Source organism: Drosophila montana, unplaced genomic scaffold (genome assembly GCF_035044405.1).
Source record: "Drosophila montana isolate Dmon_TW-CO22-7 unplaced genomic scaffold, ASM3504440v1 contig_2534_1, whole genome shotgun sequence".
Taxonomy (NCBI): domain Eukaryota; kingdom Metazoa; phylum Arthropoda; class Insecta; order Diptera; family Drosophilidae; genus Drosophila; species Drosophila montana.
The window spans coordinates 380,882-403,321 of record NW_026997398.1 but is presented as its reverse complement, the minus strand read 5'-3'; the positions used below and the strand labels follow the sequence as shown (position 1 = coordinate 403,321).

Sequence of the window (22,440 nt, the reverse complement as noted above, 5' to 3'; positions counted from 1 at the left end):
GACTATTCACTATAGATGTTGGCAAAAAAAAGTAAGTTCTTGTATGAACAACTTTTTAGATATCTTAACCAAGCGAGTTCTGGTATGCTTCTCACATTTGAGCCAAATCATATCCAGATTGGACTTCTACATTTCAAAACTCTATACGAAAAATCGATCGAAAAATATCTTGATCAAGCTCTGCAATCACAATCTTCGGTATTCTCGTAATATATCCCCAAAATCACACGTAATCGGACTATCATGATTCCTATACAAATAATCGGTCAGAAATAAAGCTTTGGTATGAAAGCACTTCTAAGTTATATATCTGCATGTGCATTTAATAGTCGGCGTGTCAAAATAAGATCATCTTTCTTATTTTAAGTTTCTCTAGACATTTACTCTAGATATCCAATGAAAAGATATATAATGTCAAAAACATATTTCTTGATATAATATGGTAACATAATTTGGTTAAAACCTTCATCAATCCATCTCATCGAGCGAAAATCTCAGCGGGTTTTTGTAATGTAGTTTAGCAGACGTAGATCAGTTACACTAGGATTGTTCTCGAAATGTATTTCAATTGATTTATATAAAATATATCCATGTAACATTTAATAGAAACAAAGCAACTGTTTTGAGCATCTCCCAGTCGGGGACTGTTCACTCAGTCAATGTCATTTGTTAGTTTTTATGGATTCTCGGTAGAAAAGCAGTTTCGAAAAAAATTTTCAGAATAAACTTATTTGGTTTTAGTTTTTAGATATTTGAGTAACCCCTAAATCTACACAGAGAGGACTTTTTACTTAAACTGATCGGAGGTACAACTTTGGCACATCTGTTGAGAAGTGGTTCACGTTGATTTGAATGATGCCAATAACGAATTTTACATAAACGGAGAATACGGTATGTAACACTTCGCGTTCTTTTCCCCCTTTAACTAAACACACAGCCTCACACAAAAGCTGGGAAGTACGCGATCTATCAATCAGTGGTACGCTCTAAAATGGTTTACGGATTATTCCAATTATTCTACTTGATAATTGGATTGTCCCACGGACGCATCAATGTTTCAATAGAAAACCTGTTCGGCTTCTTTTTTTGTGACCATGGGACTTACATGGATTCAAGGTGTGCAGCCTATTATGTATCTTAGAGCTAGGGACTCACAGATGGGCTTTTCCAAGTCCAGGTCTCCAAGCTTGATAATTCTCTAGCAGTCGATCATTGATGGAGAAATAGGTCAAGCCCAGATCTACACTGATGACCGATGATATAGATTCACTTCAACTTGGGCGCTGCTCAGCCACAAGACGTCGTAGGTCACGCATTGTCCTTGAGCAAGCCTTCTATTTTTGTTTAGCTGAACCAAGTACAGGGTACTCGAACTTCATTGGGCGAAGTAGGTTTGCATAATGCTTCAAAAGAAACCAATTTGGTTTTAGTATTAGGGATCTTCAGTACAACACAAATGATACAGATCGTCCGGAACTCTTGTGTAAGTTAAACAGGACAACTCACTTTGTATGGTTACTGATATTTAAATATGTATCTGATGTATATATAGATGGGTAAATGGGTAATACGTAGGTGGGGTATGCTCGATTGTTGGCCTAGCAGGCCTGCTGAATGCTTTCAAGTATTCATCGAGTTTTTGTGCTCAATTTCAGACATAACACAGACTAGATACACTTAACAACAACCAGATCCCGTTCAGATTATTCGAACGACAAAATTTTCACTTTTCGGCAACACATAGATTAAAAAAACCTATTGTAAATTAGTGTAAGATCATTGTGTTCAATTGTGGGAATCTTGACAACTTGGCACTTGGCACTTGGCACTTAGCTCTTGGTCGCCGGTCGCTTCCGCGTTGCGTTTCAATCCTCGATTCAAACCGATTCAATTCAATTCAAATTAAATCGCCTCGAGAGCCCACCACCACCACATCCGCAGTCCGATAAAAAAAATATATAGTAATACATATCGATTTGAGTCGCTAACTAATATGGAGAATCCGCTTTTAAATTCAGGTGATACGGCCCAGCAGACGACGAATCAGCAGGCGGCAAACGCCAAGCAGCTTCAGCACCAGCATCAGCATCAGCAGGAGATCTTCATACATAGCCGTACCTACGGACCGAAGCCTGCACTGAATCGGAGCAGCAGCAGCAGCAACAACAGCTGCAACAACTGCAACAGTAGCAACAGCCTTTTTAGCTGCTGCAACAACAACAATAACAATAACAGCAACAGCAGCAGCAACAACAACAACAACAACAACAGAAAGTTTCATCACAGCCGCAAGTCTGGCGGCGGCATACAAATGGCGTCGGGTCATATGGAGCGCAGCAGCGGCCAGAGCATGAGCACCTCCGGCACTGGCCAACACGCCCACAATCGCCATCACAATTATACGAATGGACAGGGACAGGCACAGGCACAGACACAAGTACAGGCACAGACACAGGTACAGGGCTACGGACACGGCGATTCATTGGGTACCAGCGGCAACAATGGCCGCACCAGCAATAACTCGGCAACTAGCATTGGCGGCACCACTGGCAGCACTGGCAACATGCCGCTCTTCTATAGACACTGCTCCGAGTATCAGCCGGGGCCGCATGCCAATCGGAATCCCTCGGCAAGCGTTTACAATGTGCGCTCCTGGTCCGGTTGGGATCCGCAGCAACACCAGCAGCAGCTGCAGTTGGTCCAGCATCATCAGCTGGCACAGCAGCAGCTGGCGCAGCAGCAGCACCATCTCGCACAGCAGCAACAGCAACAGCAGCAGCAACAGCAGCAACAGCAGCAGCAACAGCAGCAACAGCAGCAGCAACCATTGGGCACGTCCTCGCATTTCGAGATGCAACCGCTGCAGACATCGCGGTCGCATCAACTGAATGTGAGCGCACCCAGCTTTACGCCAGCCAGCGCCAGGGCTGTCGGTGGTGGCCTTACACCGGCACCGGGAATAGCTCGACGCCCGCCGATACCATTGATACCCAGCCAATCGCAGCCGCAGCTGCAGACACAGTCGCAATCACACTCCAGAAGCCAGTCGGAACGGAGCAACGGGCGACGCCAACAGTTACCGGATCTATTTCAAACGGTACTAAAGCTGATGCGAGAGCTAAACCGTTCGGTCAGCTATCCGGAGATGATTGGAATGCTGTCGATGCGGCTGCAGCGTTTGCCCGTCGAGCTGAAGCGTCATATACCGCACACACTACACGGGGCCGTTGCAAATGGGTATTTACGCAAGGATGGCAATTATTATACGCTTCTCTCGGAGCAGGAGCAGAAGGAGATCATGAAGCGCAACCAGGAGGCAGCCAAGCGCGCCAAGGAGCTAGAGAAGGAGCCGCTCTCGTGGCGCATTCGTTAACCCAGACTTTCTTGCCACTCGTAACACTTGGCCGTTGCCAGGGATTCGAAGTGTAGTTCATATCGTTGATGTTTTTGTTCCCGCGTTACATGCACACCCCCATGAATCCAACGAATGTCAAATTGTTCCACATACATATACTACATACCAAACGCTGGGCTGCTGCCGAATGACATTTGGGTATTCCTCTGAAATTTAAGTTATTATTTTTAACCAATTTCAATTGGCAAACCCTTCGTGTAAAATAAAAAAAAATTTAAGTTCGATCCAATAATGCGCCAACTTCATTCATGTGCCCACCTCGTCGACCCATTCTCATAATGGATAAGCTGGAGCAATGGACTATCGTATCGTATCTTGACTTTTCGTCAATATATCCATCACTATTCGCACGATTTAATCGAGATATCGCTGGCTGCCAGAAACCCTGCTCGGGAGCCCAAGTTACAGCTGATATGATGATCAGATATTCCAGGCCTAAGCATCGTCGGCTAAGCTCTTCGCTTTTATCAATTAGAAGTCTTCCAACGAATAGGTTTATTGGTGGGCCTCACTCTTCTCAAATATTTTGTTTCCTTATCTAATGTAAGCCTTACAAACTGATCCTTGCTCGGGCTTCATTTATTCCAAGCCTTAATTGTTCTTTCCTTTTATCAATCAAGAAGTCTTCCAATAAATTGATTTATGAGCGAGCTTCACTCTTTCCAATTGTTAATATTTCTTTGTTTATTAAAAGCATTATCTAATATTCCTTTCTAATAGGTCCTGCTCGGGTGATATTTATTCCAACCCTTAAACATCTCTATCAAGACGTTATAGTCATGTACATCCTCTATCCCGCCTTTCTGTCCGTTTTCCCGAATCTTGTATATTCTTTAAGTTTTAGAAGTCTTTCTAGTATATTTGATCAAGCTACATCTATTAGAAAACTCTCGGTTGCCACTCGCTTAGGCTAACTCGATGCTGATTATATTCAATTGCACATATATTTAAATTTTGTAGTATTTGTAACAATATTTGTAACAATTCATTATATTATTAGGCGAATATGTTCGGCACAGGTTATGATTTTGGTTTGTGGGCCAATCTGATTCGTACTTTATCATGGTGAACTTCCTTTCTCTGCCTTTGGCTGCTCACTTCCAGGTTCTTTTACACGGGCTTCCTCGCGGCTTCTGTTGTCCTGTTCGGGGGAAGCATTGCAACTGGAAACGTTTAGGCTCTGCTCCCGCGGCTCATTTGGATCCAGGCGACTTTGCACAATGGAATAGCGATAGTCTCGAACCCGCAGATATCCATAGATGAGGGCATCGTGCAGATTGACGGTTATTTGACGCTTCAGCTCCTCATCGGAACGATCCAAACGCTCCGATACGGCCTCTACAATCTCGTGCTGTGTCAGCGGACGATCCGATTCGGCGACCACATTCAGTATGCTACTGAATAGATTTGGTATAAGTTTACGTCGCGGCGCTTGATTTGGACCATTTTGTCTCATGGTGATGGCCACGGAAGCAAAATTAACATCAACAAGCAGACCAATTATCTAACTAAACTATTTCTACTACCTTGAATATGGGCTCTGACAGCTTCCTAAAAACCCACCAAGTAGGAGTACTAGATCGGATGTGAAAAACGAAAGCAAACCTTTAGACAGGTAAGGTAACGTTAGGTGAGAGTAGGGCGACCATTGACCTAGTCCCTCATTGTCTGTCTTATGCCCCAGTTGGCCTTAACTTTTCCCCTGAGAATTGAGCACTTCTTTCTTATCCGATACATGAATGCATGTGAGTGCTTAGAAAGATTGTTATTATTAAAAAATTATATTATTTAGTCTCTTTCCTCCTTAGTCTTAGAGGCGAATTCTTGAAATACTCTCTATATACCCACCATCCAATAAAGCCTCATCTTACGCCATATATAGGTTTAGGGCCTCGAAGAGCAGCTTACGACCCAGACCTGGCCAGTTTGTTGTCTTCCACGTACAACACATTTTTCAGGGACCCAGCAAAGTGTTAGGTTGCTCTGTCAGAGAGTTTCCACATGAGTTAATTTCCAAGAAATCGAATTATAGTTTTGCCTGGACTTCATGTGCAGAGGGTATATGACACTGTTTCTACCTCTTTCCCATCGTCTCAGCTTCCGCAGAGTATTGCACATTTGGTGCTCTTTAATTTAATTTTCCATTGTAGCGAGCGTTTGAAACATGGGTTAGGCGTAGCACCTTCTTTCGGTTCATAAATATAAAAGGAATATTGTTATGGAAAATGGTTAATAGAGAAGTTATAGCTATAGAGACGTTCACCTCATTCGAGATCGATATTCCTGGACTCACAATCAACAGTCAGATCATGCAGTACGGCTCGCGAAAGACGGTCTTGTAAAGCTGCAGATTTTTTTAGAAAAGAATCCGTTAAGCAAACGCAAGACTCTGTTGTAACAGGGGATTGTGGATAGAAATCATCATGCAGTCAGAATTTTTCTTAAGGATACTAAAGTAGCAAGTTGCCGGAAAAGCTTAGGAGAGAAATATCTCCTAAGTATCTATAGGGAGTATCTGTGAAAGGTACAGAAATTCAAAGGGAAAATCTATATAAAATATAAAGATCGTTTATATGGTAAGTAAGACCTATTCCTATTTCTGACCACTTCAAATTATGTCAGCAATTGGCATACTGCATGCTTTAAGAAAAACTAAAATGAGTTGCTTTCAATTGGGAAAACATAAACAGCTTGAGGGTTGTTCCACAAAAGAATGCTCAAGTCAAAAGCCAAACATTTGAGAATTGTGATTATATTGAAGCGGATGCTGGAGACACTTTAAGTGCCTCTCACCCAAAATAGAAAAAGGAAAAGCGACTTTGCGGTTTCCATTTCGTTTGGCAGCAACATCTTCAGCTGCCGCATGCAAACTGACGGACAGACTCTTCGTCTGACAGAGAGATGGAGAGAGAGGGAGATAGAGAGAGAGAGAGAGAGAGAGAGCGAGTCAGTCTCTAGAGCAGAGACAGAGATGGTGCTAGGGGTCAGGCTGTGGCTGAGTCTGAGGCTGGCAGCTATCGATTGGCAGTTAAAGTCGAGCAATGGACATGATTCGAGGGCAAACTGTTTGGTTGGGCTAAAAAATGTGATATGCGGGCAACTCCACAATTGGAACGACAAAGAATCTGCTTCTCGGAAATTTGCATAAAGCATTGCGAGGGCGCGACAACAGATGCAGATACACAGCTACAGATACAGATACACAGAGAGACTGAACCGCAGGGGGAGATCTCTGGCGACTTGGGGACTGGGACTGGGCATCATCATTGTTATGGTCGTCCTTGTTGGCAGTTGTTTTTGTTGTAGTTGTTGTTGTGTCTGGCACGTGTCACAGGAAATTTAGATAGCTGCAAATTTCCATTGGACGTCGCGTAACACAATAACCGCAGCCTGATTGAAATCAGTTTGAGTGCCGGCGCATTTATCTAACAGATACACAATTGAGAAGTGTGTGTGTGTGTGTGCGTTTGTGTGTGTTTGTGTATTGCAGTGTGGTGCAGCGTAGCATTAACAAAACAAGCGGAACTGAGCTTCAGGCGCCTTAATTCATGCTTTGAGCCTCAATTAGCAGGCCAAAAGGAAGCGCTGTCAACGTTTGCATAACGTTCGGTTCAGCGATGGGCACGTGTCATAATATTATTGATAACGTGACACGAAAGGAACACGAGTCACGCACGACGTATTAAAACCCATGAAGTTTTTATTAGTTTATTATTATTTTGAGGTCCCACAAGGGTTTTCTCAAAAGAAGACATATCACAATAATTGATGCTTTACTAAAAAGTCCCCATGGAATCGCATGGAAATAAGAGGAAGCAGAAGTTAAAAAGGGAAGAAATGGAAGCAAAATCTCCGCCTTGGAGCACGAGTCGACTATTAAAAGAAGCCCTCAAAAACCTGCTCCAAATGCGTGTTGGGATTTTTCTGGATATCAAACTGTTGCATGTGCCCTTCATATGCGAGAAGCTGATCATTTAAACAGCTTCACTTTTAAATCACAATTTACCCGTAAAATTCTTCGTCTGCTTGAATTTGTTATCGTTTTAGATAGACACGAATATTCGGTGTCACGAGATTGGTGGCACGCGTCCATCTCTAATTGGGTTCGCTCAGTAAGTGTCGCTTTTGAGTTCAGCAAACTGTCCGGCAGTTGTGCGTAGACGATGGAGCTGGACGTAAATGGGCGGCTCGTCCTGTCCAGGATTCTGGTTCTTGGTCCATTTGTGCAGCTGTCGGAGTTGATTATCAACTTTGGCGCAGCTCTCAGCCAGTGACAGGCCCAAAAGTTTTGTATCCATTTCCATTTCCAGTTGATATTATTTGGCTAGGCGCACTGCGCTACACTGTTTAATTATGACTGACACTGTGGGTAAGCGCAACACAATTCGCCACTTGAAGTTGTCCCGCTGCCCGAACTGCCCTGGACTAAGCTGGCGCAAGTGATTAGGCAAAGCCCCGAGTGCGTTGGGTAACAATTAAAATCAGCTCTCGCCGTGAAAAGTTTGTGCGCCCATCTGCGGAAGCCACCACAAACTAACCCTAAATGCCACACACGCCCTCGCAATTAACAGAAACTTTTACGGCGACTAAGCCCGGGGTTCCCGCTTCCGCTCCCGCCGATCCTGAGACAAGAATTATAGCCTGCAATCAGGCAAGCAGCATCGAGCATCTTGGCCCATTTATATACGCATCGCATATAATTCATTTTTCGTTTGCGCTTTGGTTTACATGATTTCCATTGCCGTCTTCCGTCTACCATTCCCATTTCCATTCCCATTTCCACTCCGTTCCCGGCACCAGTGAAGCATGTAAGTGCCGTACTCCCGTTTCAGCCTGGTCAATAGCTGTCGCTTGGCCCAGACTCCGCTCACATAACACAATGGCCTCGCATTGGCGTCGGCGACGCTGACATCAGCCCTTTTAATGCCCCCCCCCCTTCACTCCACAACAGGCAGGCAGTGGCAGCGGTCTAAACTTTGCAGCGGGGCTTTCCATTTACAGATGAAAGTGAAACTTCAAAGGAAAGTTTCACTCAAACATAAACTTATCTCGTGATCAAATAAAAGAATGAGCTATTTTCGTTGTAAGCAGACAATGGGAGCATTTCTGGCAGTTGACTATTTTTGCATACCCTGTACCTATAGTAAATGTGTGTGGAAGGGTATTAGGGTAGTGCGTGGTAGCGAAAAAAAGAAGCATCACCGACCATAAAGTATATACGCAAAAAGATCTAGAGCAGGACGAAGAGCTGAACACACTTAAATGTAAGATATTTGTACTCGAAATTATTCATTATTCCGATATGTCCCTCGATTTCCATATTATTTTAAGCATAATTCGAAATATGCAAGAATAGTTTGCTGATGATCAAGAATATATGTGCACAGCATTATGGGCCAAGAGACTTGAATTTAACAAATAATTCTTGATGCAACATTCGTTTAGCTTCCTTTAATCGAACCCCCTTCAATCAAGCATATCGGCCGCCACTGGGCAAAGTGTTACCAGCTGAAAGTGAAGCTGGCTCACAAATAATACTGATTCGTGTCGTATCCTTGGCAGCTGAAAGCGAAAAAGTTTCCATCATTTTGTGTTATGTAAGTTGTTGTTGGTATTATTGCTGTTGTTGTTGTTATATTGAGTGGACTCGTCTATAGCCAGCCTGGGATTGTAGTTTGAGTGCCGATTTGTTACTCCTCCTCCAGTTTCACTTCTCTTGCAGAATTATAAACATCGCAGCACGCGATCAAAAAAATGAGTAGAAGTAGTTGCGTGTTTCTCGAATGGTCAGCAAATGTTGTTGTTGTTGTTGTTGCTGTTGTTGTTGCAAGCACACCCTCTAGGCGTTACTAATCTAATTTGCAGTTATTGGCGTCGAGATTAGCATTCGCCACATATGTGTGTAATGCGTATCGCGTGCTCAGCGCCGACAGACTTTATTTTGGCACACAACGGGAGCCAGCATCAAAAACACAACCACAACCACCAACACCCCCAGCCCCTCTCCCTCTCCGCCATAATACCCACTCCCATCTCCATTTCCACCGCCTGGCATACATTTGTTTAGGCTGTGCAAGTGCAAAACATAATGAAAATGATGTCAGTTTGATAAGATTTTCGCCGTGGGGCGTGAGTGCTATTGTGTGTGTACAATTGTGTGTGTGTGTGTGTTCGAATGTGTGCGTGAAAGTGCGTGTGCAAATGAGTGTGCTGGGCTATATTCCCCATGTTATTAGAAAAGTTTCGCTGCTTAAAGAAAGCGGAAGCTGAAATCCACAAACAAGAAGCAATGCTTAAACAATAATAATTATATATAATATCTGCTTTTGATAAATATGTCTTACAAATAGCAAAAACAAACTAAGAATAAAGGAAAGAAAGGAACAAACAAAATTAAATAGAAATTTATAATTTTTAATTTTTATATTATTAAAAATAAAATAAATAAAACTAAAGAAATGAATAAAAGGCAGAATGCTGTAGTCGAGTGTGCTCGGCCCCTCAAAGTAGTACAATGCCACACTATTGAAAATTTGATGTAGAATAATTTTTATGCTGGTCCGATTTTCCTGATTTTAATATTAAAGGCATAGATATGGGCCAAATGACAAGGTTATTTTTTAAGAATGAAGTATTCATAATCAGAGAGCATTCATACTAAATATGGAGTATCTAGGTCTCTCACATACCAATAATAATGTTGCCAGATTTAGATGCCAATTCGATCTAAAGGCCAAAACAAAAAGCCAAGCCTTATGAAAAGTTTAAACCGATTAATGGGGATTGAAAATGCTGACCTATATCTATATAGGATATTTGAGGGTATATATGTATGTATGTTTGCACAGTATGTATGTATGTATGTATGTATGTATGAATTTATGCATGTGTATATATATGCATGTATATGTATTCATGTATAAATATATGAATCATTGAATGAATGTATGAATGTGTGTATGTGTTTATGTATGTAAATATGTATTTATGTATGTATGTATGTGTGTGTATGTGTGCGCGTATGCATGTGTATGTATGTATGCGCGTTTATATGTATGAATGTATGCATGTAAATTGTCTTGTAAAATACCAATAGCAGACCAATTTGTCTTGTTGCGCGGCAAATTTAAATAAGAAAACGTATTTATTAAAGCTGCCCTCCTCCTCGATTCTCAAAAATTGAAGTAAGGCTTGCAGGCTTCACCTATGAAATAGGCGCAGGCGGCTTCTACGCTGGAAGCTGAGGAGCCGGAGGAGCACCAAGGGGCGGAGCAGGAGGTGTATGCTTGTAAGTATGCAGGTATGTTGGAATGTTGGTATTTGTGTATATATGTATGTATGTATGTATGTATATATGTATGAATGTATGTATATATGTATGAATGTATGTATGAATGTATGTATGAATGTGTGTACGTATGTATGTATGAATGTATGTATGTATGTATGTATGTATGTATGTATGTATGTATGTATGTATGTATGTATGTATGTATGTATGTATGTATGTATGTATGTATGTATGTACGTACGTATGTGGATGTGTGTATGTATGTATGTATATATATATATATATATATATTTATGTGTGTGTGTATGTATGTATGTATATATATATGTATGTGTGTATATGTATGTATGTATGTTCACATAAATTTTGACCAAGAATAATGTTGCCTGCCTTTGCCCGTGGCACGTTTTTAATAAATTTTCTCAAATATATTTGAAAATGACCTTTAAACCTAGATCCTTGGAGTACTGAGTATTTGTTGCTTGCAGGTTGCCCCATAGAAATCTGCACGACAGATTTGCCTAGGCTACTAGATGTGGTATTAATTATTATTCTTTTTCTCCCATATAAAGAATTTATTATCCAACACAAATGTCATTGCCACAAATGTCATTGCCATTTATAAATTAGATAAATTAGCTTAAATATACATGGACAAAATGGGTATAAAAGACTTGTAGGCAAAAATGAGCGTCTCTGACCATAAAGTCTATATATTCTCGATCAGAAAGACACAACTTTTAACTACTAAAGCTGAAACTTTAAAATTGAAATCTACATTATTTTAAAATTTTACCTTGTCTTCTGCCATTTGCATAATATTGATAAATTATCGCTTTTAAAACCTTAAAACTAATATCACGAACGATCCACTTTGTGGATCCGTCCCCATATTTCCTCCAAGGACCAAACAAAAAATACTTTTAAAGGTAGAGCCTTGCGCCTTGGTATATACAATCAGTTGAACACCATATTTAGTCCTGAAAGTTGCGCAGAGTTTCGACAATAAACATGAATGTTATTCAAAAATGCATTTTTTATCGTGCAGGGAAGAAGCACAACCGCGTAAAATGCACAGCAATCGCGGCTTCTACTGGTTTTCGTTATAATTCGATCAATAGATTTTATTAGCGTATAACAGTAGAGTTTACCTATAGCTGGGGCCCAAGCTGTCATGTCCGCAACGGGAACATTGTCAAAGTGTCAACGCTGCAACTGGCTACTGACAACGCCTATCAAATTAAGCAAAACAAAATTGCATTAGGGCTGAAAGTACCCGCAACAGAGTGCACCAGTGTGCATGAATGTGGTGTGTGTGCGACGTGTATGTGTGTGTGTGTGGGACCAATGTCGGCACAACCAAAATTATTCATTGCACAATGCGGTCCAGACAATTTATGCTAATCAACATCAATCGATTTGCATGCCATGCATATGACCAAAGCATAAAAGCCGGTCAGGCCAATGGGTATCACCTCCTGCCCACAGATGAAGTGGCAGCGGTTGAATATGGATTGGACAGGGGTTTTATTGCTGTTTATTGGGCGGCTGTGTGGGTTGTCCGGGCTATTGCTGGCTATTGCTGGCATTTCGCAAAGTGTGTGTTCAGATGAATGTTCGAGTGCGCCAAAGTGGACAATCACTGCATATGGGTAATTGCATATAACGAAGTGGACGCTCTTTCAGTAGGCGACTAGTTGCTGCTGTTCCTGCTGCTGCTGCTGCTGCTGCCGTTGCTGTTCCTACTGTTGCTGCTGGTGCTGCCTGCGACAGCAATAATTTCAAACTGTTTAAAAAAAAGGGGGTGAATTACGGGCATTGGATTGCAACAACGAAGAACAGTTGCTCTACGATAGTTGTGAAGTTTCAGTATGCTGAAATGTTGTAGCTAATTTCTTATATATAAAAAAAGAACATTTTTCTTTTGGTCAGCTTTTATAACAATTAGTATAACAGTTTGTTGATATGCACATTCATGTCAGCGTGAGTTGTGTTATTAATTTTTTAACAATGAAAAACACAATTTGTATAACAGTACTGTATAACATTTTTAAATAACAGTTTTTTATAACAGTTGTACATAGCAGTATAGTTATAAATGTTGAATTTAGTAACCGAACAAGGTTTAACAGCAAGAGCACAGCTTGTAGAACATCTTGTATTACAGTCTTATATGCCAGTTTGTTAAGTTGTTCTACAACACAAAACATGTTTTGTTTTATTAAACTGCATTAAAGTTGATTGCATTGAATGATTATGTAGTTTAATTCCTAACACACATTTTCTAGAACAGCTTGTATAACAGTTTCATATAACAACTTGTTAATAAACATATTCACGTCAACGTGTTAAATTTCGTATAACAATTTTTTGTAACAGTTTATTTTTATTCTGGTTTACGTCAACTGAAGTTATGCAACTAACTTGTTTAACTGCAGAACACGTTTTATATAACAGTCTATTGAACAGGTTTACTTTTATATAGAAATTCATTTATGGTTGCTTAACTTGTTAATTTTAAAATCAAAGAGGGACTCATCATTCGAACAGTCTGTATAACGGTTGCATATAACAGTTCTTGTGGCAAACAGCATGAATATAATTAATTAATCTTGATAGGTATGCATACGAGTCGCTGCAGCTGTCTGCATTGCATGCACACCCGCTGGGCAAAACGGGCCAATCCACTAAGTAACCCATTCACCCACTCACTAAACCACCAAACCCACCAAATAACCGTTTCATATTAGCCACCACCTGTGCCAGCCAACGCGGAACAGTTTGCAGTTTATATGCGGCTCTTAGGCACACATGTTGTCATCACTGCCAACATCATACGCCCATCATCGTCATCGTCATCGTCATCGTCATCATCATCACCAGCCTCGTCGTCGTCATCGTCATCTCATGTCATTGCCGTAGCCATAGGTATGCTGGGGCATGCTCATGAATTTGGTCTGTATGGCAAATGAACTTGGAACTTGGACCAGCTGCAGAATCGCACAACGAGCCATATATCCACATTTAAAACAGCTGAAACAAATTTGAAAAAATAAAAATAAAAATAACAAGCCAAAGGGCACAGTTAGCTTTAAGTTGCCATATTTTAAATACCCTTGCTAATCTCTACATATATAAAATAATTCTCTGACTGACTGACAGATGACCAAGGTAGATGGATAGATTGATAGCTATTGACTGACGGGGTGCACTCTAAGCCCGAAATTAGGAACTATTTAGTTTACCTTTCGATTGATGTAAAGCTCCTTTTTGAAGATTTTTGTGAAATTTCACGTGAGGCGTGTTTCACGCTTTCCGCAACACGCTTTCCACGCTGAAGAGAGGGAGTCAAAGTTAGGTACGGACTGCTATTATTATTATTATTAATATTATCATTATTAATTCTATTATTATTGCTGTTATTATATTATTATTAGTATTATTTTGATTATTATTATTATCATTATTAATATTACTACATTCATTAATACTATTATTCTTTGGGAAATTAAGAAAAACAGTCTTGAAGCCTCTTGACAAAATCGTACGACCCCTGTGTAGAGTATATAAACTGGTCACAGAAATGTGCAAATTTACTCGATTTTTGCTGTGTGTGAACAGTTTTGGAAATTTGATTTTGTGCTGGAAAGGGAAAGGGAAAAGGATTGGGGAACTGGGCTAAGGCTGGGCAATTTTGTAATTGTTTAGCATTCAATGCTGGGGGCTCAGTCGCAATATTTGCCTGGGCATTTTGGTATGGGTCAAGCAGGCGTAGAGCTGTCTGATTCGAGCAGAGGCGACTCAGGAAGCCATGAGCTTAAATCAGAAACGAAATCGAAATCAGTTCAAGCAGAGGTCGATTTTCCATTTGTATCGCTCGAAATTGTTCTTTTCAAAATTGTAGGAGTTGTGCGCCACCAAACGAAGAGCACACAAACAACAATCATAATTGATAATATAAGAGATTATATTACCATATTTTTATATAAAATATATTTATATATATATATACAACATATATATATATATATATATATATATATATATATACATAATCCAAATCTCAGTGGATACGCAGAAGCGAAGGAACGAAAGGAGTAAGAAACATTTGTGCACTTCAGGATTATGTTGCTTAAGGATCAGCCATCGTTTAAGGAAGTGGCCAAGGTATTCATAGTTGGTGAGTGTATTTGCTGAATTTGCTTTAAAATGGAATCCCACCTCAATTGTCATCCATTCACAGGCCTGGCACTGCGCTCCTATGTAGCCGATGGCGATGGACAGCAACGTCGGACGTGCTTTGGACACGAGCTGTCGCGTCGCATTTGCATGGCCGCCAATCGGCAGCGGGTCAACAATCGCCATCGCCTCCTCAAGTTCATGTCCCCGGAGCGTCTCAAGGATTATGATATGAGGAATAAGCAGCGTGCCATACAGCAGCAGAGGGAGCTTAGCCACAGGGCTCAGGCGTTTGCGGCCAATACAAATCTGAATTCCAAGTTATAAATGAGAAACCCAAACATAAACCCATAATCCAGATTTTTGCATCATTTCGGTATTGAGCGGACGGGGGGGCGGGCAAGTTACCAAGGGCTCGGGGCATTGCAATTAAGTAAATCATACTATGGAACTATGGTAAATTGCAGCATCCTCAAGCTGCAAGCTGGGGATCTGCTCAAGCAAAGCTTTCTCCTGCTCGCCTCATGGAGCACACAGCCGACGCAGTCAGTGTTGGCACTTTGGCTTTTTGCTTGTGGTATCTAGCTTTTTATGATGATTGTGAGAAAATTCTTTGAGAAAAAACCAAGCATTTTGCTTTTATATTCGGGTCCGAAAACGCAATAAATAGGCATACTGTCAGTTGAAAGGTTGCGTCAATGCCTGACCTTAAGGTTCGGCTCGGGATAAAGTTTATTGGTCGTCCGTTCGTATAACAATTTCTTGAGGAAATTTTACAACTGGAGTCTCCCAATAAGATACATCTCTGTAGGCTCTACTGCATCAGGATCGGCCCACAATCAACACAATCAATGATTTATTCGGCAATCCTTTAACAAATTCAAATATAGCTTAAATGTCTTTTGGTCGAATATGTGTTACAGGCTAAAAAAAAAACATCTCCCACCTAAAAACTATTGTTCTGGCATCCGAGCACAGCCGAGTCGATTGTCTTAAAGCATCCATCACGGTCAACTAAATCAACTTCTTTCATAGCAAGAATCGATCGGAAATTAAGTTCATATTTCTTTATTTCTTCTTTTTTCTAGACATTTTGAAGATCCTCAGCATATGCAAGTTTCACTGTACTCCTAATATGCCTGCAAATTCACAGGCCTTATGTCTTCAAGGGCATTTAATTTTCGGCGTGCCAAATATAATCTATTTCTTCCTTGTTAATATCTACTTAGATCTACGATTCTTCTTAGACCATCTTAATTTGGCACTGCTAATCTACTCTCTGCCCTGTATTTGGGCAACTACTGAAGCTACTCCTTTCGCTCCTATATATTACCAAATATTTTATATGGCTTGGATTTTGTGTACTTTTTATTTGCAAAGGCAAAATTAACTAGCACCAATTCAGGACAAATCGGGTTCTTAATTTTGGAATCTTCAACCCCAACTCGCTAAACAATTAAAACATCTGACAGTTGTCTGAAAGAAAGTTGAATTGACAAGGCATCTAAAAAGAAATAATCATAAAATCTAAACAGCTAAATTACATAAACAACTTTTAACCTAACAACTTCCACTTATCACTCAAGCTATTATAAATATACTACTCAATTTGCATTTCCTCATTCCATTACGTTTTTCCCAATACTTGAAGTGTACTTTCGACTACGGTGCGAGTCGTACTGAGTTTTTGTGTTTTGTAGATACCCCCTGGAAATCTGGGTGACAGCTTTGAAGGTGCTCAGGCTACTAGGTTGAGTACAATTATTGAATGACTACACGGCTAAAGTATACCCTTTAAATCTTACTGGCTGCAAGCTTTATCAAATATGTATAATATAGATGTTATGTTATTTTGGGCAAGCTGCATAAAGACCAGGCATCCCAAACTTGGGTAAACAAATGTCGTATGTGCCATATTAGATGGTGCTTAGATCTAGGTCGTCTACGCCGAATAAGTCACATTCGAAATAATATCCAGCAATATATGTTATGCATTCACATTTTTACAAACCTCTGAAAACAGAGTGTCTACTAGTCGACCAGTCTGGCTTTAGTTCAACGCTGTTTTAATGTTTTGCTGCTCTGTGGAGTAGCAGATATTCAAATGAATATCTTATGTTATGCCTGGTGGGTGAGTTGCTTGAGGATCAGCGCTGTGAAGCCAACATAAGCTGCTCTTTAGCTAATTTCTCGCTAAAACTAGCTTCTTTGCTTGTCACATGCGGCGCACAGCTCACACACATAGACACACACGCTGGCAGAGAAAACTTGAGCTGGAGCTAAGTCTGAAGCTGGGACAACTTTCGGCAATGAGCCTCAACGTGCTGCAGGGCAGCCCAAACGCTGGCCTAACACATCCTGCCAGGATATGCGCAGCAGTGGCCAGAGGTGCTTTTCCGGAGGAGAGGGGAAGGTAGACTTGTTGTGGCATGCATGAGCATTTGTAAAGCTTCTGTAGCTGCATTGTTCCTGCTTAATTGTCTGCAAGGACAACTGGCAGGCAGTTAGGCAGGCAGCCAGGGTTACCACAGCAGTTGCATAATTTTTGCAATTGTCGCAAGCCATAACTTGGTTGTAGGCACCGGGCCGGCGGGCAACCAACTTGCAACTTCAACAAGCACACACACACACACGCACGCACACACTTGGCAGGTGCGGCAACTGTATGCACCTGGGCATCCTTTGCGCCGCCCCGCCTCGGGCCGGGACACTGCTACAACGCTACAACATCATTTTGTGCATTGCACTGCCAGCTGGCAACTTGGGCGAAACTTTTTGAGTGTAAATAATTGTCGGGGCACCGTCTAAAAGAAATACAACCGCAAAAATGTTGCAGCAGCCTTACAAGCAATTCCTTTGTTGCCGCTGCTGCTGCTGCTGCTGCTGCAGCTAGAAAGTGTTTGCCTTCTTGGGTGCTCAGCATTTATGGATATTTATATGAATTGTGCCGTCCACCCCAACGCCCACTGGCTGCAGCTCCAATTAGTCGCGCCGAGGATAAACGTCGGGCCCTCATCTGGCCATCTGTCACCATCAGGCAGCAAAGTTGCCGGCAAATTGTCCCTCTGCCTGTCTATTTGGAGCTTCACATAACTGAGCACACACATACACGCACACACACAAGTGCATTATTTGAATGTAGCATCATCTACAACTTTAAAATGCCCAAAAAGTATTCAAAAGTGCTCTCGACTGCATGCTTGGGCATTTGACAACACTGGCTGCAACTCTAACAGGCATTGCGCCCATCACTATTTGAGTGAGTAACTTATTTTAGTACGATTTTAATTGCTTTTATTATTTATATTGCAATTATATTTAAGGCATTACTGAATTCACGAAGCGTTAAGTTAAGAGTGACCTATTTTCTAATGGACTTTGTTCCGACAGACTGACTTAGCCAAAGCTAGAAAAAGCTAGACTGCAAGTTGGGCATAGTGGACGGCAATGTTTGTAGAAAAGACAGATAAGGCCTTCGAGCGACGTACTAACATGCGGAAGGTCGCCGGTTCAAATCCTGCAGAAATTGATTTAAATTATATACATTTTATATAATGCTTAAGAGCTTAGCGTAAAAGTTAAGGAATTCAACTTTGGTGCAATATGTAGAGATTATTAGTCTAAGGTCAACGGCAGGTAATACCTAGTTATATTCTTTTCTAGCTATAATCTTTTATCATCAGCACGGTAATTATAATTTTTATTATTATTGTTATCATCTTTTTTATTATTATTATTATTTTGATTACTCATTCTCTTCAAATCAAATTGTAAGCGAGCAATCGCAGGATACCTGGCATTAACTGTCAGACGTTTGGGTTACGTGTTCTGTATTCTGGCTGACGGCTGAGAACTGAGAAACATTTCGCATAGTTCAGATCGTTATATTTTTATTGTTTTTATTGAAAAAAAAAAATGGCAGACACCATTCCCCTTTTACAACGTTCGACTCTCAACCCGGGTGCCCAAGTCTTTCAGCCCCGTGGCGGGGCCACTGTTGAAGGTGAGTGCAAGATGTTGCAGCAGCAGCAGCAGCAGGAGCCGAAGCCGCTGCACATCATTGTGCACAATGATAACAATTGGCAACAAGCCGGCCTACAGCCACAGCAGCAACAGCAGCAGCAGCCACAACTGCAACAGCAACAGAAACAACTGCACTATGTTCTGCATGGCAATAACAATTGGCAGCAAATCAGCCAAGACCAACAGCAACTTATATTGCAGCAACAGCAGCAGCACCAGAAGCAACTGCAGTACGTTGTGCATGGGAATAACAATTGGCAGCAAGTCGGGCAGAAGCATTCGCCGCCGCAACTGCACCAACAGCAGCATCAGCAGCAGCAGGTAGTGCAAATACAGCAGCCACAGCAGCAACAGCAAGAACAACTACATTACGTTGTGCATGGCAACAGCAATTGGCAGCAGATCGTCACAGAGCAGCAGCAGCAACAACAATATCAGCTACAGCAGCAGCAGCAGCAGCAACAGCAGCCGCAGCATCTTCAGTACGTTGTGCATGGTCCCAGCAATTGGCAGCAGATCGCCCAGGAGCAGCAGCAGCAACTGCAGCAACAACAGCCACAGCAGATCCAGTATGTTGTACAGGGCAATAATTGGCAGCAGCTCGTCCAGGAGCAGCAGCGGCAAATACAGCAACAACAGCAGCAACAACAGCAGCCGCCAGTCCAGTACATTGTGCAAGGCAGTAACAATTGGCAGCAACTCGTCCAGGAACAGCAGGGAGAGCAGCCAATTCAGTATGATGTGCATGGTAACAATAATTGGCAACAGCTCGCCCACGAGCAGCAGCAACAAATATTGCTACAACAGCAGTTGCAGCTACAGCAGCAACAGCAACAGCAGCAGCAACGACAACAGCAGCAGCAGCCAGTTCAGTACGTTGTGAATGGCGGCAGCAGCTGGCAGCAGATCGTTCAGGAGCAGCAACAGCAGATCCAGCAACAACAGCAGCAGCAGCAGCAGCAGCAGCCGCAGTATGTTGTGTCCATCAACAGCAACTGGCAGCAAGTCGTCCAAGAACAGGAACAGCAAATACACCAGCAACAATTACTGCAACAGCAGCAGCAGCCGCCACTACAGTACGTTGTGCGTGGCAATTGGCAGCAAATCTGCGAGGAGCAGCAGCAGCAGCTGCAGCAGGAGGAGCTGCAAGAAGAGCTCCAACAAGGGCAGCAACACGAGCAGCAGAAGTCACCGCAGGAGCAGCTTCAGCAGCAAGAGCAGCAAGATCAGCATCCAGAACTGCAGCAAGACCAGCAGGAGGAGCAGAAGCAGCAGCCGGTTATGTGGATACCCATTGCCCAGGCAGTGCCATCGGCAAATTCGCCCTACGTGCTAATCCAGCCCTTGCCATATTATCAGCAGCAGCCGCCGCCGTCGCTGCCGCACCCAGAGCTAAGTCATGATCAGCCCGCCAGCAGCAGTCCCGATGGCGGCTACTTTCAGCATCAGCAGCAGCAGCCATTTCAGGCACAGCAGCAGCAGCAGCCATTTCAGTCACACACAGTGTCCGTTACTAATCTCCAGCAGATGCCAGCAGTTTATCAGCAGCAGCAGCAGCAGCAGCAGCAGCAGCTGTCCGATAATTTCTCACGTTACCAGCAGCCCAAGCAGGCGATGACAGCTGACGTCCAGCTGAACTATTGTGCCCAGCAGCCGGGGAAGGGCTACCGGCTGCCAGTTAAGCCGCTGACCTATAAGCCAAAGCAATCGAAGCAGCCAAAACGCATCATGTACGCCGCCCGACGTGGCCAGCAGCAACAGCAATTGTCGCAGCACTATGAGCAACAGCAGCAACTGCAACTGCAGCAGCAGCATCACCAGCAGCAGCATCAGCAGCAGCAGCAGGCATCGCTGGGCCAGCAATATCAGCCAATCAATTCGTATTCGTATTCGAAGCCATATCTGAACGCCTATCCCAATACCATATTCTATACCAATCCGATACGCATCAACGGGTGCCGGGCACCGGCTCCGACAGCCGCCGCTTTGATCCAGTGGAACGAGAACATTTTGGGCGCTCTGCTCAGCCTGATGGTGGAGCAGGGTGAGCCGCTAACATTTGCATTCATCCTGACCGAGCTGTCCGTGCGCCTCGGCTGCCCGGAGGAGATAGTCAAGCGGCTGGCGCCCAATGCCATGTATGAGGCATCCAACAAGGGCTACGTGCGCCGCATCAATGGCTGCTATGTCCTCGACGTGGATCCAGCCATTGTTCAACAGCACCTGCTGCAGTAGCGGCAGCCGCAAACGCAAATTATTTGAGTTATAAGTTTCTGTAAAGCCGGAATTTCCTCAAGAGTACGCCCCACAAAGAGCACACCTGACTTTGCCAGTGATCACAACGGGCAGGGAATGCGTCAGGTCTTTGGCATTTATTTGTATTGATTTATAATTTATGAAATAATAAATAAAAAAAAAAATTCTCAAACGGGGAAATTGAGCAATATTCCAAGTGTGCTCATAGCGTGTGCTCACTCACTCAGCCTTTTGCTATAATACCCTGTTAAAGTGAACTAGGGGTAGCATTAGCTATTTATTTTAGTATAGAGCATTAACTTAGAAAATGAATAGAATATTTTTCATATATTTAACCAGACTTTTCCAAGAAATTTCAGTTCAAGACCACTTCAGACATAGATGAAGAGTATCTCCCAGTGTGCCCCATTCGCAGCACAGCCTTTTGGAAATGTCAAAGATTGCTTCCATGCGACGATTGTCAGCTCCTGCGACATTTATCACAACGGGCTGGCAACACCCAGCGACTCGACTTTCAAGTGCTACGATTGGATCGAGTGCCAGGTACTCGGCTGGCTTTTCGTGTCGGGCATTAATTGCAAGTGAAATCACTTTGAACTTCATTAAAAAGCAACTTAATCAACTCGAGTCAAAGTTTGCCGACGCACCTGCAGCACAGACCCTCGCCACACGCCACGCGCCACTCGCCACTCGCCTCTGTATGCTCTTCATCAGCCCGCTCCTGCCTGCCTTCCCCTTATGCCTCCCCGTAGCTTAATTTTTGTGCTGAATGGCCTAAAAATTATTAATTAGCCTCGTCGCAGCCAGTTTCGCCCTCCCGGTTGCCCGCTCCGTTGCGCACTTTGTTTGCTCCAAAAACTTTTTGCAAGTGAATGAAACGCACATTGTAACCGACCCCCCCCCCCCCCTCCCTACATCATCGTCGGCCTACTCCCCTGCCATTGCGCCTGCTGGTTGCTCCCCGCTTGCCCCAAGTCAGGCAGCTCTTAAATATTTCATATTTAATTGCGCGCGTAAGCTTTGCAACCCTTGCAACACACGCACCCTCCACCCCACCCCATTCAACCAAACCTTACCTGTTCATGTAGCGTTAGAGGGCGAAAAGGAGGCAGAGACCGTTCAAAATTGGTAACATTAATAAAATTAGCCCTGTCGAGTGGGGCATGCCACATGCCTCATTCTATGCCCCATTCTATGCATCATTGTGTGCCTTATCCCCAGGCTCCTTTCTTGCCGCCATCGAGTGAGTGTTGAGCAGCTTTTTCATTTTTCACTT

The 22,440-nt window shown here is 42.7% G+C and overlaps 4 protein-coding genes across 4 annotated transcripts; 3 read left to right on the top strand and 1 right to left on the bottom strand.

The window, feature by feature from the left end:
- The first annotated feature begins 662 nt into the window (after positions 1 to 662).
- Positions 663 to 3,647, top strand: LOC135428766 (transcription factor SPT20 homolog). Its single transcript, XM_064682864.1, has 2 exons — positions 663 to 891; positions 2,019 to 3,647. The coding sequence occupies exon 2, from the start codon at positions 2,312 to 2,314 to the stop codon at positions 3,371 to 3,373; it is 1,062 nt and encodes a 353-aa protein (XP_064538934.1). The 5' UTR covers positions 663 to 891; positions 2,019 to 2,311; the 3' UTR covers positions 3,374 to 3,647.
- A 740-nt stretch (positions 3,648 to 4,387) lies between these two features.
- On the bottom strand, positions 4,388 to 4,974 carry LOC135428765 (uncharacterized). Its single transcript, XM_064682863.1, has one exon. The coding sequence runs from the start codon at positions 4,869 to 4,871 to the stop codon at positions 4,476 to 4,478; it is 396 nt and encodes a 131-aa protein (XP_064538933.1). The 5' UTR covers positions 4,872 to 4,974; the 3' UTR covers positions 4,388 to 4,475.
- A 9,561-nt stretch (positions 4,975 to 14,535) lies between these two features.
- On the top strand, positions 14,536 to 15,239 carry LOC135428753 (uncharacterized). The gene is made up of 2 exons (XM_064682854.1): positions 14,536 to 14,886; positions 14,950 to 15,239. Exons 1-2 carry the CDS (start codon positions 14,832 to 14,834, stop codon positions 15,210 to 15,212), a joined length of 318 nt encoding a protein of 105 aa, XP_064538924.1. The 5' UTR covers positions 14,536 to 14,831; the 3' UTR covers positions 15,213 to 15,239.
- A 3,561-nt stretch (positions 15,240 to 18,800) lies between these two features.
- LOC135428761 (putative mediator of RNA polymerase II transcription subunit 26) lies at positions 18,801 to 21,143 on the top strand. Its single transcript, XM_064682860.1, has one exon. The coding sequence runs from the start codon at positions 18,801 to 18,803 to the stop codon at positions 21,141 to 21,143; it is 2,343 nt and encodes a 780-aa protein (XP_064538930.1).
- The last annotated feature ends 1,297 nt before the right edge of the window (positions 21,144 to 22,440 follow it).